The sequence below is a fragment of the Schistocerca americana genome, chromosome X (genome assembly GCF_021461395.2).
Source record: "Schistocerca americana isolate TAMUIC-IGC-003095 chromosome X, iqSchAmer2.1, whole genome shotgun sequence".
Taxonomy (NCBI): Eukaryota; Metazoa; Arthropoda; class Insecta; order Orthoptera; family Acrididae; genus Schistocerca; species Schistocerca americana.
In genome coordinates, this window is record NC_060130.1 from 119029520 (window position 1) to 119042414 (window position 12895).

The window sequence follows — 12895 nt, forward strand, 5'->3', positions numbered from 1 at the left end:
TCTAAACAACTCTGTATTTGCAGTGTCAGTGATATCAGTTGTCGGAGATATGAATATTAAAAAACTTGCATACTTTGCTTACTTTCATTCTATTACGTCATAGCGGATCATAGCCTAGGGTAACTCATTAAACCGAACAAAAGTTTTTGGTCTGGGAAAGTGTGTAGTAAGACTCATTTGTCATGTAAATTCAAGTACATCATGTACAAACCTGTTCAAGAAACTTTGTAGTCTAACCACTGCTTCTCAGTATATTTATTCCTTAATGAAATTTGTTGTAAGTAATATCTCTCTCTTTCCAAACAATACCTCAATACATAGTATCAATACTAGAAGAAAGAACAATCTACATAGAGACCCAAAATGACTTACCTTAGTCTAAAATGCACATTTTCAACAAATTGTCAGCAACCATTAAAAACCTGGTTTCAGATGAAGCACAGTTTAAAGACAGTTTGAAAGACTTTTTGTACGCAATCCTTCTACTCTACAGATGAATATCTTAACAGAGACGTGTAACAATATTATGGTAAGGAAAGTTGCTACTCGCCATATAGCAGAGATGCCGAGTCACAGACAGGCACAATGAAAAAGACTGTCAGAAATAACCTTCGTTGACATAAAAAATCACAAGCACAAACACAAACACACACACACACACACGACTGCATTCTAAGGCAGCTGAAGCCATGCTGTGAGAACCAGCAGCAGTTCATGATGGGAGTGGCAACTGGGTGGTATTGAACCTCAAGGAATACCTGGCAGAAGGACTCCACCATCTGTTACATCCACCTACAAACCTTGCCACTGTGACCCCATTCCTGAAATCCAACAGGATCTCCAGTCACTCCTCAAATCCTTAGACCCATCCCAGAACCTCTCTCCAGTCTATTCTCTGCTCACCGCTACCACTCCCCACACTCCTACCTTCCACATGCTGCCTAAAGTCCATAAACCCAACCACCCAGAACACCCCATTGTGTCTGATTACTGTGTCCCCACTGAGAGAATCTCTGCTCTCTTAGACCAACACCTTCAACCTATTACATAGAACCTACCCTCCTATATAAAAGATATCAACCATTTCGTCCACCGACTCTCCACAGTTCCTGTCCCTTTAGCACACGGTGCCCTGCTCATCACTATTGATGCTACCTCCCTTTATACTAACATCCCTAATGCCCATGGCCTTACCGTTATTGAACACTACCGTTCCCAACACCTGACAGATTCCAAATCAACAACTTCTTTCTTAGTTGCCACGACCACCTATATCCTCACCCACAATTATTTCTCCTTAGAAGGCATTACAGACAAACAAATCTGGGGCACAGCTATGGGCACCTGCATGGCATCATCCTATGCAAACCTATTCACGAGCCATCTAGATGAATCCTTTGTAAACACCTAGAATCCTAAACCCCTCACCTGGTTCAGATTCATTCATGACATCTTTGCAATCTGGATCAAGGGTGAGGATACCCTGTCCACATTTCTCCAGAACCTCAACAGCTTCTCCACCATTTGTTTCACTTGGTCCTACTCAACCCAACCAGCCACCTTTCTAGATGTTGACCTCCACTTCAGAGATGGTTATATCAGTGCCTCTGTCCATATCAAACCTACTAACCACCAGCAATACTTCCACTTCGACAGCTGCCACCTGTTACATTCCAAGAAGTCCCTTCCATACAGCCTAGCCACCTATGGTTGATGCATCTGCAGTCTCAATTGGTCCCTCTTGAAATATAGGAGGGTCTTACTGCAGCCTTCACAGACTGTAATTATCCTCCCAACCTTGTAAAAAAAACAAATCTCCCTTGTCTTATCTTTCCACCTCCCAAAGTCTCACCGTATGTCCACAGAGGACCATTCCTCTCATAACTCAGTACCACCCAGGACTGGAGCAAATGAATTACATTCTCCACCAGGGTTTCGACTACTTCTCGTTGTGCCCTGAAATGAGAAATGTCCTGCTTACTATCCTTCCCACCCCCTCCCACTGTGGTATTCGACTGTCCACCGAACCTACACAATATACTCTCCCATCCCTACACATCCCCTGCTCCCAATCCCTTACCTCATGGTTCATATCCCTGTAATAGACTTAAGATGCAAGACCTGTACCATACATCCTCCCATCACAACCTACTACAGTCCAGTCACCAACATTCCCTGTCCCATAAAAGACTGGGCTACCTGTGAAACCAGTCATGTGATCTACAAGCTAAGCTGTATCCACGGTGCTGCATTCTATGTGGGCATGACAACCAACAAGCTGTCTGTCTGCAGGAATGGCCACTGACAGTCTGTGGCCAAGAAACAAGTGGATTATCCTGTTGCTGAAATCAATGCCCAACACGGCATCCTTCATTTGAATGACTTCCTTCACTGCCTGTGCTATATGGAACCTTCCCACCAACACCAGCTTTTCTGAACTGCACAGGTGGGAAATCTCCCTGCAGTATATCCTATGTTCCTGTAACCCTCCTGACCTCTACCTTCATTAGTCATCGTCCTCATCCATCCAGCCCCTTCCCTGTTCACATTCCAGCACTACACAGCCTTCATTTCACCAACGCACCCAGTCTTTTTACTTCACTCCTTTTCGCTAACCCCCCTCCCCCCCCCCCCCTTCCTCCACCTATCCCCTGCCCTCCGCCTAACCTCCTGACTGCACCTAGCTGCCCTAGCCCCTCTCCTACGATCCCTGTCCCTCCCCACCCCAGCCTTCTCCTTACCCCCACCCAGTTGCCACTCCCATCATGCACTGCTGTTGCTTGCAGTGTGGCTTCAGTAGCCAGTGTGTACAGTCATGCAGTAGAGAGAGAGAGAGAGAGAGAGAGAGAGAGAGAGAGAGAGTGTGTGTGTGTGTGTGTGTGTGTGTGTGTGTGTGTGTGTGTGTGTGTGTATGTATGTGTGTGTAGGTTTTTGTATATGAAAAATTTATCAAATTGCATAACTATGTTTCATTCTGACAGTGTATTAATGCTGTAAATATAAGCAGTTGCAGTTTACTGTAATGTACTCACCTACTTTGTCAATCTCCTGACAAATGATCAGGACAGTGAGTATTATATGCAAATGTTTCATGTTTTTTATGTTGTATTTTCTGAATTGTTACACACCCATAAGAACCATCCCATTTATGGATCTATGGAATGAAGATGGAATCTAATCTCCAATCATTTTTTTTTTTTTTTTTTTTTTCAGGCTTGGATACCAGTTTTAATTTTTCTTTATTTAACATAAAGAAATAGCAGTATAAATGTTTCATAATTTTTGTAAGTAATAGCATTCAGTACATAAAACCTATGCCTACACATAACACTAAATATACCACTTCAGTAATAAATTAGTGACTAGAATATTATCACACTGCATCACCATTGCAGTGCTTCAAAAACCTCTGCAATAAAGGAAGGTCTTTATTTTGGCTATATTTTCAGTACATACCCCTCATGAAGGTAGCCTCATGTGAAACACATGTGAAATTAGGTACCAAATTCTGTAAAAATAATACTGCACACTATTAAATGTCTCGAAGAACACTGCTACCAGTCTTTGGAATCTTCTCTAAGGTTATCATAAAATCCAAGTAGTGAACACAATGCTTTTTCAATGATAACAGCTTGTTCCATCACACATTTAATACAGGCCAGTGGTATAAATGGAATTCAATCACAAGTGGCACATATTCTTCTCTTAGTTGTTCTTCTTTGGTCGACGTCTTTTGAAAGCTGTAGCTTGTTTTAGGAGCTCTACGTTTTCATCTTCAGTAACAGGTGGTGAGTCCAGTAGTCTCCTTGGCAGCATCAAAAGTCCAAGAAGTGTCAATCCTAAAACAAAGGTTTTTACAGACAGTATTTTTTAACACAACCCACTCACTGCCACATGACAAAATAATAAAGCTTCAGGCTCGAGCAAGAAATGTTTCTCCTCATATTTATACGTTATAAAGTGATGGGCTAAGAGAGAGCACCAGAAGATGGCAGAATGGGTGAGGGTGGGCAACAGGGTAGTGACAGAACTCGGGCACCTGCCAAACACAACCTACTTCAGTCCCACCCCAGACAGGGCTACCCATGAAAGAAGTCGCATAATACACTCCTGGAAATTGAAATAAGAACACCGTGAATTCATTGTCCCAGGAAGGGGAAACTTTATTGACACATTCCTGGGGTCAGATACATCACATGATCACACTGACAGAACCACAGGCACATAGACACAGGCAACAGAGCATGCACAATGTCAGCACTAGTACAGTGTATATCCACCTTTCGCAGCAATGCAGGCTGCTATTCTCCCATGGAGACGATCGTAGAGATGCTGGATGTAATCCTGTGGAACGGCTTGCCATGCCATTTCCACCTGGCGCCTCAGTTGGACCAGCGCTCGTGCTGGACGTGCAGACCGCGTGAGACGACGCTTCATCCAGTCCCAAACATGCTCAATGGGGGACAGATCTGGAGATCTTGCTGGCCAGGGTAGTTGACTTACACCTTCTAGAGCACGTTGGGTGGCACGGGATACATGCGGATGTGCATTGTCCTGTTGGAACAGCAAGTTCCCTTGCCAGTCTAGGAATGGTAGAACGATGGGTTCGATGACGGTTTGGATGTACCGTGCACTATTCAGTGTCCCCTCGACGATCACCAGTGGTGTACGGCCAGTGTAGGAGATCGCTTCCCACACCATGATGCCGGGTGCTGGCCCTGTGTGCCTCGGTCGTATGCAGTCCTGATTGTGGCGCTCACCTGCACGGCGCCAAACACGCATACGACCATCATTGGCACCAAGGCAGAAGCGACTCTCATCGCTGAAGACGACACGTCTCCATTCGTCCCTCCATTCACGCCTGTCGCGACACCACTGGAGGCGGGCTGCACGATGTTGGGGCGTGAGCGGAAGACGGCCGAACAGTGTGCGGGACCGTAGCCCAGCTTCATGGAGACGGTTGCGAATGGTCCTCGCCGATACCCCAGGAGCAACAGTGTCCCTAATTTGCTGGGAAGTGGCGGTGCGGTCCCCTACGGGACTGCGTAGGATCCTACGGTCTTGGCGTGCATCCGTGCGTCGCTGCGGTCCGGTCCCAGGTCGACGGGCATGTGCACCTTCCGCCGACCACTGGCGACAACATCGATGTACTGTGGAGACCTCACGCCCCACGTGTTGAGCAATTCGGCGGTACGTCCACCCGGCCTCCCGCATGCCCACTATACGCCCTCGCTCAAAGTCTGTCAACTGCACATACGGTTCACGTCCACGCTGTCGCGGCATGCTACCAGTGTTAAAGACTGCGATGGAGCTCCGTATGCCACGGCAAACTGGCTGACACTGACGGCGGCGGTGCGCAAATGCTGCGCAGCTAGCGCCATTCGACGGCCAACACCGCGGTTCCTGGTGTGTCCGCTGTGCCGTGCGTGTGATCATTGCTTGTACAGCCCTCTCGCAGTGTCCGGAGCAAGTATGGTGGGTCTGACACACCGGTGTCAATGCGTTCTTTTTTCCATTTCCAGGTGTGTATATCAACTTTGCTGCAACTTCTGTGCAGCCTTTAATTTGGGTATGATTATCAACTAGCTGTGTGCCTGAATGAATGACCCCTACCAAATTTTGACCAAAAGTAAAGTTGACCACCCAATGGCAGCATATGGATTCTCCCAACACCAGCTTTTCTGAACCGTATAAATGAGAATTGTCCCCCCCCCCCAGTCTAATTTGATACACCTATCCATTAACCTACATCCACAGTGTTCTCTCTGTGGCCTTCCCTCCTCTGTGGCCTTCCCTTCAATGGCTGTGTGCATATACTGTATACCACCGTCTATGGCGGGTGACCTTGAGCGGGACTTAGTCGCTTCACGAGGCTGCCGGGCAACACGGGCCCTAGTATTACTAGGCACGTGTTGCTGGAAAACTCAGCTTCCGGTTGCGCAATCGGGACTGATAAGGCGCGCTGGCGCTGTGCTCATGCGTGGTGGCAGGAAGTTCTGATGTCATGTTGCTTGATAACTGTGTCTTGAGGCAGCACCATGCTCATTCGACTCGAGGCAGCCGCACGAAGCACACAGCCATGCCTTACCGTCGCAGAAGATACTACAGGAGGCAAAGGATGCTAGTATATAAAACCATGGACACTTTCGGTTTTGTTCCTAATAATGTTGTTCAAGAAGAGCTTCTGAGTGGTCCTATCACATTTGTTGGATGTAAGATTAATTTTTCATGTACTACTACCGAAGTAGTACTCCTCTTTTCATTTTATCTTGTACCAAATGAGATTTCTCCTGCCTGCACTTGAGTGAGCACACTGTTCACACATCGTATCCTATTCCTTAGCAGTCTCTTCCTATCCTAGCTATTGCCCTCCCTTCTCTTTGCAGCACATTTTCTGAAACCATAGCTACAAGTCCAATCTTATTTATGTGCCTGTCTACCACTTAGTGTCTCAACTGTATGATCCTACCACAGCTGGAAGCATGTGTCTCTGAATAGTGTATAACAGAAATCCCTATATGTAACTATGTAGCTGAAGTGCTGTCATTTAGAAACAATTTTTTGAAAGTACTGAAAGGCAGTTGTTAGTGTGCGTAGTAACCTATAACTTTGTGTAAATATTTTTGACGCGATTCCCAATTATATTCTTACTACACATTATTGAGGAATGAATTATTTGTTAATATGGTGTCAAATGCTTTAAATTATTTTTGCAGAATTGTTTACTGAGTGCAAGTATGCAAGGCAAACTTTCCTCATCAAAATCAAGTCACAAATAATACAAAAGAAGTTGGTTTATAACATACGATTTCCATTTCAAACTCTAATTCTAATCAATCTACAGGCACAAACAAATTTTTAAGATGTCACTGGCTTTTCCTTATACTCTACGCTTATCTACATAGACATCCACATCCATACTCCGCAAGCCACCTGGCAGTGTGTGATGGAGGGTACTTTGAGTACCTCTATTGGTTCTCCCTTCTGTTCCAGTCTCGTATTGTTCGTGGAAAGAAAGATTGTCAGTATGCCTCTGTGTGGGCTCTAATTTCTCTGATTTTATCCTCATGGTCGCTTCGCGAGATATACGTAGGAGGGAGCAATATACTGCTTGACTCCTCAGTAAAGGAATGGTCTCGAAACTTCAACAAAAGCCCATACCAAGCTATGGAGTGTCTCTCCTGCAAAGTTTTCCACTGGAGTTTATCTATCATCTCCGTAACGCTTCTGCGATAACCAAATGATCCTGTAACGAAGCGCGCTGCTCTCCGTTGGATCTTCTCTATCTCCTCTATCAACCCTACCTGGTACTGACCCCACACTGGTGAGAAATATTCAAGCAGTGGGCGAACAAGTGTACTGTAACCTACTTCCTTTGTTTTCCTTAGGACTCTTCCAATGAATCTCAGTCTGGCACCTGCTTTACCGCCAATCAACTTTCTATGATCATTCCATTTTAAATCACTCCTAATGCCTACTCCCTGATAATTTATGGAATTAACTGCCTCCAATTGCTGACCTCCTATATTGTAGCTAAATGATAAAGGATCTTTCTTTCTATGTATTCGCAGCACATTTCACTTGTCTACATTGAGATTCAATTGCCATTCCCTGCACCATGCGTCAATTCGCTGCAGATCCTCCTGCATTTCAGTACAATTTTCCTTTGTTACAACCTCTTGATATACCACAGCATCATCCGCAAAAAGCCTCAGTGAACTTCCGATGTCATCCACAAGGTCATTTATGTATATTGTGAATATCAACGGTCCTACGACACTCCCCTGCGGCACACCTGAAATCACTCTTACTTCGGAAGACTTCTCTCCATTGAGAATGACATACTGTGTTCTGTTATCTAGGAACTCTTCAATCCAATCACACAATTGGTCTGATAGTCCATATGCTCTTATTTTGTTCATTAGATGACTGTGGGGAACTGTATCTAACGCCTTGCAGAAGTCAAGAAACACGGCATCTACTTGGGAACCTGTGTCTATGGCCCTCTGAGTCTCATGGACGAATAGCTCGAGCTAGATTTCACACGATCGTCTTTTTCGAATTCCATGCTGATTCCTACAGAGTAGATTTCTAGTCTCCAGAAAAGTCATTGTACTCGAGCATAATATGTGTTCCAAAATTCTACAACTGATCGACATTAGAGATATAGGTCTATAGTTCTGCACATCTGTTCGACGTCCCTTCTTAAAAATGGGGATGACCTGTGCCCTTTTCCAATCCTTTGGAACGCTACGCTCTTCTAGAGACCTACGGTACACCGCTGCAAGAAGGGGGGCAAGTTCCTTCGCATACTCTGTGTAAAATCGAACTCTTATCTCATCAGGTCCAGCGGCCTTTCCTCTTTTGAGCGATTTTAATTGTTTCTCTATCCCTTTGTCGTTTATTTCGATGTCTACCATCTTGTCATCTGTGCGACAATCTAGAGAGGGAACTACAGTGCAGTCTTCCTCTGTGAAACAGCTTTGGAAAAAGACATTTAGTATTTCAGCCTTTATCTGTCATCCTCTGTTTCAGTACCATTTTGGTCACAGAGTGTCTGGACATTTTGTTTTGATCCAGCTACCGCTTTGACATAAGACCAAAATTTCTTATGGTTTTCTGCCAAGTCAGTACATAGAACTTTACTTTCAAATTCATTGAACGCCTCTCACATAGCCCTCCTCACATTACATTTCATTTCGTGTAATTTGTGTTTGTCTGCAGGGCTTTGGCTATGTTTATGTTTGCTGTGAAGTTCCCTTTGCTTCCGCAGCAGTTTTCTAACTCGGTTGTTGTACCACAGGGGCTCTTTTCCATCTCTTACGATCTTGCTTGGAACATACTCATCTAATGCATATTGTATGATGGTTTTGAACTTTGTCGACTGATCCTCAACAATATCTGTACTTGAGACAAAACTTTTGTGTTGAGCCATCAGGTACTCTGAAATCTGCTTTTTGTCAATTTTGCTAAACAGAAAAATCTTCCTGCCTTTTTTAATACTTCTATTTACGGCTGAAATCATTGATGTAGTAACCGCTTTATGATCGCTAATTCCCTGTTCTGCATTAACTGTTTCAAATAGTTCGGGTCTGTTTGTCACCAGAAGGTCTAATATGTTATCGCCATGAGTTGGTTCTCTATTTAAGTGCTCAAGATAGTTATCAGATAATGCACTTAAAAAGATTTCACTGGATTCTTTGTCCCTGCCACCCGTTATAAACTTTTGAGTCTCCCAGTCTATATCCAGCAAATTAAAATCCCACCCACAACTATAACATGGTTGGGAAATCTACTCGAAATATTTTCCAAATTTTCCTTCAGGTGCTTTGCCACAAGAGCTGCTGAGCCAGAGGGCCTATAGAGACATCCAATTACCATGTTTGAGCCTGCTGTAACCGTGACCTTCACCCAAATTATTTCACATTTCGGATCTCCGCCAATTTCCTTTGATACAATTATACATTTTATCGCTATAAACACGCCTCCCCCTTCACTGTCCAGCCTGTCCTTGCGGTATACATTCCAATCTGAGTTTAGAATTTCATTGCTGTTTACATCTGGTTTCAGCCAACTTTCTGTCCCTAGTACTATTTGGGCATTGTGACCGTTTATTAATGAGAGCAGTTCTGGGACCTTTCTATAGACGCTCCTGCAGTTTACTATTAGCAGATTCATATTGTTATTCCCTGTTGCGTTTTGCCTAGTACTACCTTGTCACGTCTCAGGAGGTGTCTTGTCGGGCCTAGGGAGGGAATTCTCTAACCTAAAAAACCCACATGTGCACTCCACATGTACTCCGCTACCCTTGTAGCCGCTTCCTGCGTGTAGTGCACACCTGACCTATTCAGGGGGACCCTACATTTCTCCACCCGATAGCGGAGGTCGAGAAATTTGCACCCCAGATCTCCACAGAATCGTCTGAGCCTCTGGTTTAAGCCTTCCACTCGACTCCAAACCAGAGGACCGCGATCGGTTCTAGGAACGATACTGCAAATAGTTAGCTCTGATTCCACCCTGCGAGCGAGGCTTTCCGCCTTCACCAACTCCGCCAACCGCCTGTCTGAACTGAGGATGACCTCTGAACCCAGACTGCAGAAGTCATTGGTGCCAACATGAGCAACAACTTGCAGTCAGGTGCACCAAGTGCTCTCTATCGCCGCCGGCAGGGCCTCCTCCACATCTCGGATGAGACCCCCCGGCAAGCAGACAGAGTAAACACTGGCCTCCTTCCCCGACCTTTCCACTATCTCCCTAAGGGGCTCCATCACCCGCCTAATGTTGATACTCCCAATCACTAATAAACCCCTCCCCCCGTGTGCCTGCACGGCCCTTGCTGAAGAAGTGGCCACATGTCCACTCACAGGCTGAGCAGGCGATGCCACACGGCCAACCTCCACATTGACCCAACCGCCTCGTGCGCCGCGAACGCCACTGAACCCGCCACTCCCCTTGGGGAGAGGGTGGCCCAACCGCACCCGGTACGCACAAAGATGTCTTGACAGCAGGGACCGAGGGCGAAGCATGTAACACCTGAGGTGTACCATGCGACGCACCAGACTCCCCACTGCCGCTACACTCCGAGGCAGCAGCCTGAAGACAGCTGACCGCGGCCATCAACACGTTCAGCTGTTCGCGAACAGTGGCCAGCTCCTCCTGCGTCCGTACACAGCAGTCACACATCCTATCCATCCTAAGAAATGAATTTACTGTAGAGAGTTAATCAACTTTTAACTAGACTGTTAATTCGCTGAAGGCGGCTGATAGCTGACTAAACTGTTACTAGACACTTCTAGTTGAAAACAATGAAAATAAGCACTACCTGTCTCTCGACTGTATTCAAAACAAACGCTAGCACTACTGACACTACAGCTGACTAAAGGGACTGTATTCAAAACAAACACGAAATCTATGGAACACTATTACTAGTACTCGAAAATTAAAGCTTCCTAAAAGCAAAAACACACGGAAAAAGTAATGACAAGTAAGAAAAATACAGTTAATACTTAAATTAATGTAGCTCGCTGCATGGCAGATATGAAGCATACGGCAGTTACGACGACACTGTGAAGTTCTGATTTTTACAGTCTAGAAACGTAAGTACTACAGTACTACAATTTAAGTTGTGTAAAAATGCACTGGATAGTAGCATTAACATCACCTAGGGGGAAAAAAACCGCTGTGTAATACCGTGGAATGTTATTGGGTCCCATATCAAATCCTACACCATAGCTGCAATACTTTATCCCAAAATGGAAGAATGTGTGCGCACACTGATTTAAATGTGTGTTTCATAGTAGTTCGATATGAGACAAACATATTCTAATGGTGTATCTAATGCAGCAGATTATAATTTATTTTTAAAAAAAATACAGTAATATAATGGAATAAAGTAGTAACACACTAAAACGTTTTGGACAGGTCAAATAAACAGTTTCTTTTTTTTTTCTTCATTTAAATACTTTACAGAATGACACAAAAAGGCCTCATGGGATGGCATGATAGGTGTCAATGAAACCATCTCTTACCTTGACGCATTGATTACAACGCATTTTGCAGTCAAAAATGACAGTTCACAGTGTAATGAGCAACAGGACAACATTATTGGCGATCTCTGACACTGCTGTCACCCTACGGATGCTTCAACTCTCTTCTAAGGACATTGTGAGCTACCAACACCACTGAACACGATTGCACCCCTTTGGAGTACAGTGTGATTCCAGTTTTTTCTCTGGGGTACACAGTGTGAAACCACAACAGACCATTCAAAAATTCAATGTAATTTGAATGTGATCGAAAGTAACAAGGGATGCTTATGCTTTTCCAGCCCTCCTGTTTTACACACTCCTGTGGCATTATCACAGAGGGGTGCTAAATTGACACATGTGTCCCTCTGAGGGTCCTCCAGTTCGACAATACTCTCAGTGGCACCTGCCTACATTACGTTGAGCACTTTAAAAATGTATCTCCACACAGATAACCCACGGCAGTTCCTAGCTGCCTGCTAGTAGGCCTGCCAATATAGGGAGGTGTCATGTGGTTGCCTACCTGCAGGCATCTAGGTTGCTCGTCATAGGTTTTCTCTGTGCAGGTACATCATTTTAAAGTGCTCAACAACAGGGGGAGAGGGGGGGGGGGTGGGAGCAGCATGTTGCTGAACTGGAGGGAGGGGGGGGCAGGCCTTAGAGAGACACTTCATCATTTTATTCATGCATGTGTCAGTGTCACATCATGATCATGCCATAGGAGGGCACAGACCAGGAGAGCTGAAAAAGCTTAATCCGTGAGGTGTCAGCAATGTCAAAGTTTGTCAAGAATATTATCCTGCTGCTCAACGCACTTTGAACTGCCATTTTTGATCGCAAAATGTGTGGGAATCTACACCTCAAGGAGTTACATTGGTAGTTACATTGTCCTTTGCCACCCTCAGGCTTTATGTATAGATACTGAGCAGAAGTGTGTCTGAAATATTTTTCTTGACCACACGTAAGAAAACTACACGATTTCAACGCTGGGTTTCATCTTTCTAATCTCTATAATGGAGACATCAAAATAAGGGGTGAAATGTGGGTAAGAGGGGGTGCGACTATCTTACCATCCTGTAACATGTCCATGGCGGCACTGGGAGCAATTGTGGTGAAATTTGGTGCCAATGTAAAGTCATTAACCAACCTTGCACCTCACATGAACTTCTGAACTTGACTTATTTTTCACACGAGTCAACATCTTGCTGCCCGAAGCCTTGCTGAGTCAGAGGGTGATGTCGCAGGGTGCCATGCTTTTGCATCATTACAGAGGCATTGTAGGCACTTGTGAGCTTAATTTCAAACTTATCACCGCAGTGGGAAATGACTACGGAGTTTCCAAAATGTGATCCTTTAATTCCATTATGCAG

The 12895-nt window shown here is 44.9% G+C and overlaps 1 protein-coding gene across 1 annotated transcript in view; it reads right to left on the reverse strand.

Moving 5' to 3' along the window:
* Nucleotides 1-3220: 3220 nt before the first annotated feature.
* The window catches only part of LOC124555329, a 36080-nt gene continuing 26405 nt past the window's right edge, over nt 3221-12895 (reverse strand). Inside the window, exon 4 of the mRNA XM_047129208.1 lies at nt 3221-3839. Coding sequence (XP_046985164.1) covers nt 3706-3839 — 134 coding nt within the window. The 3' untranslated portion in view covers nt 3221-3705. The remainder of the gene's footprint in view (nt 3840-12895) is intronic.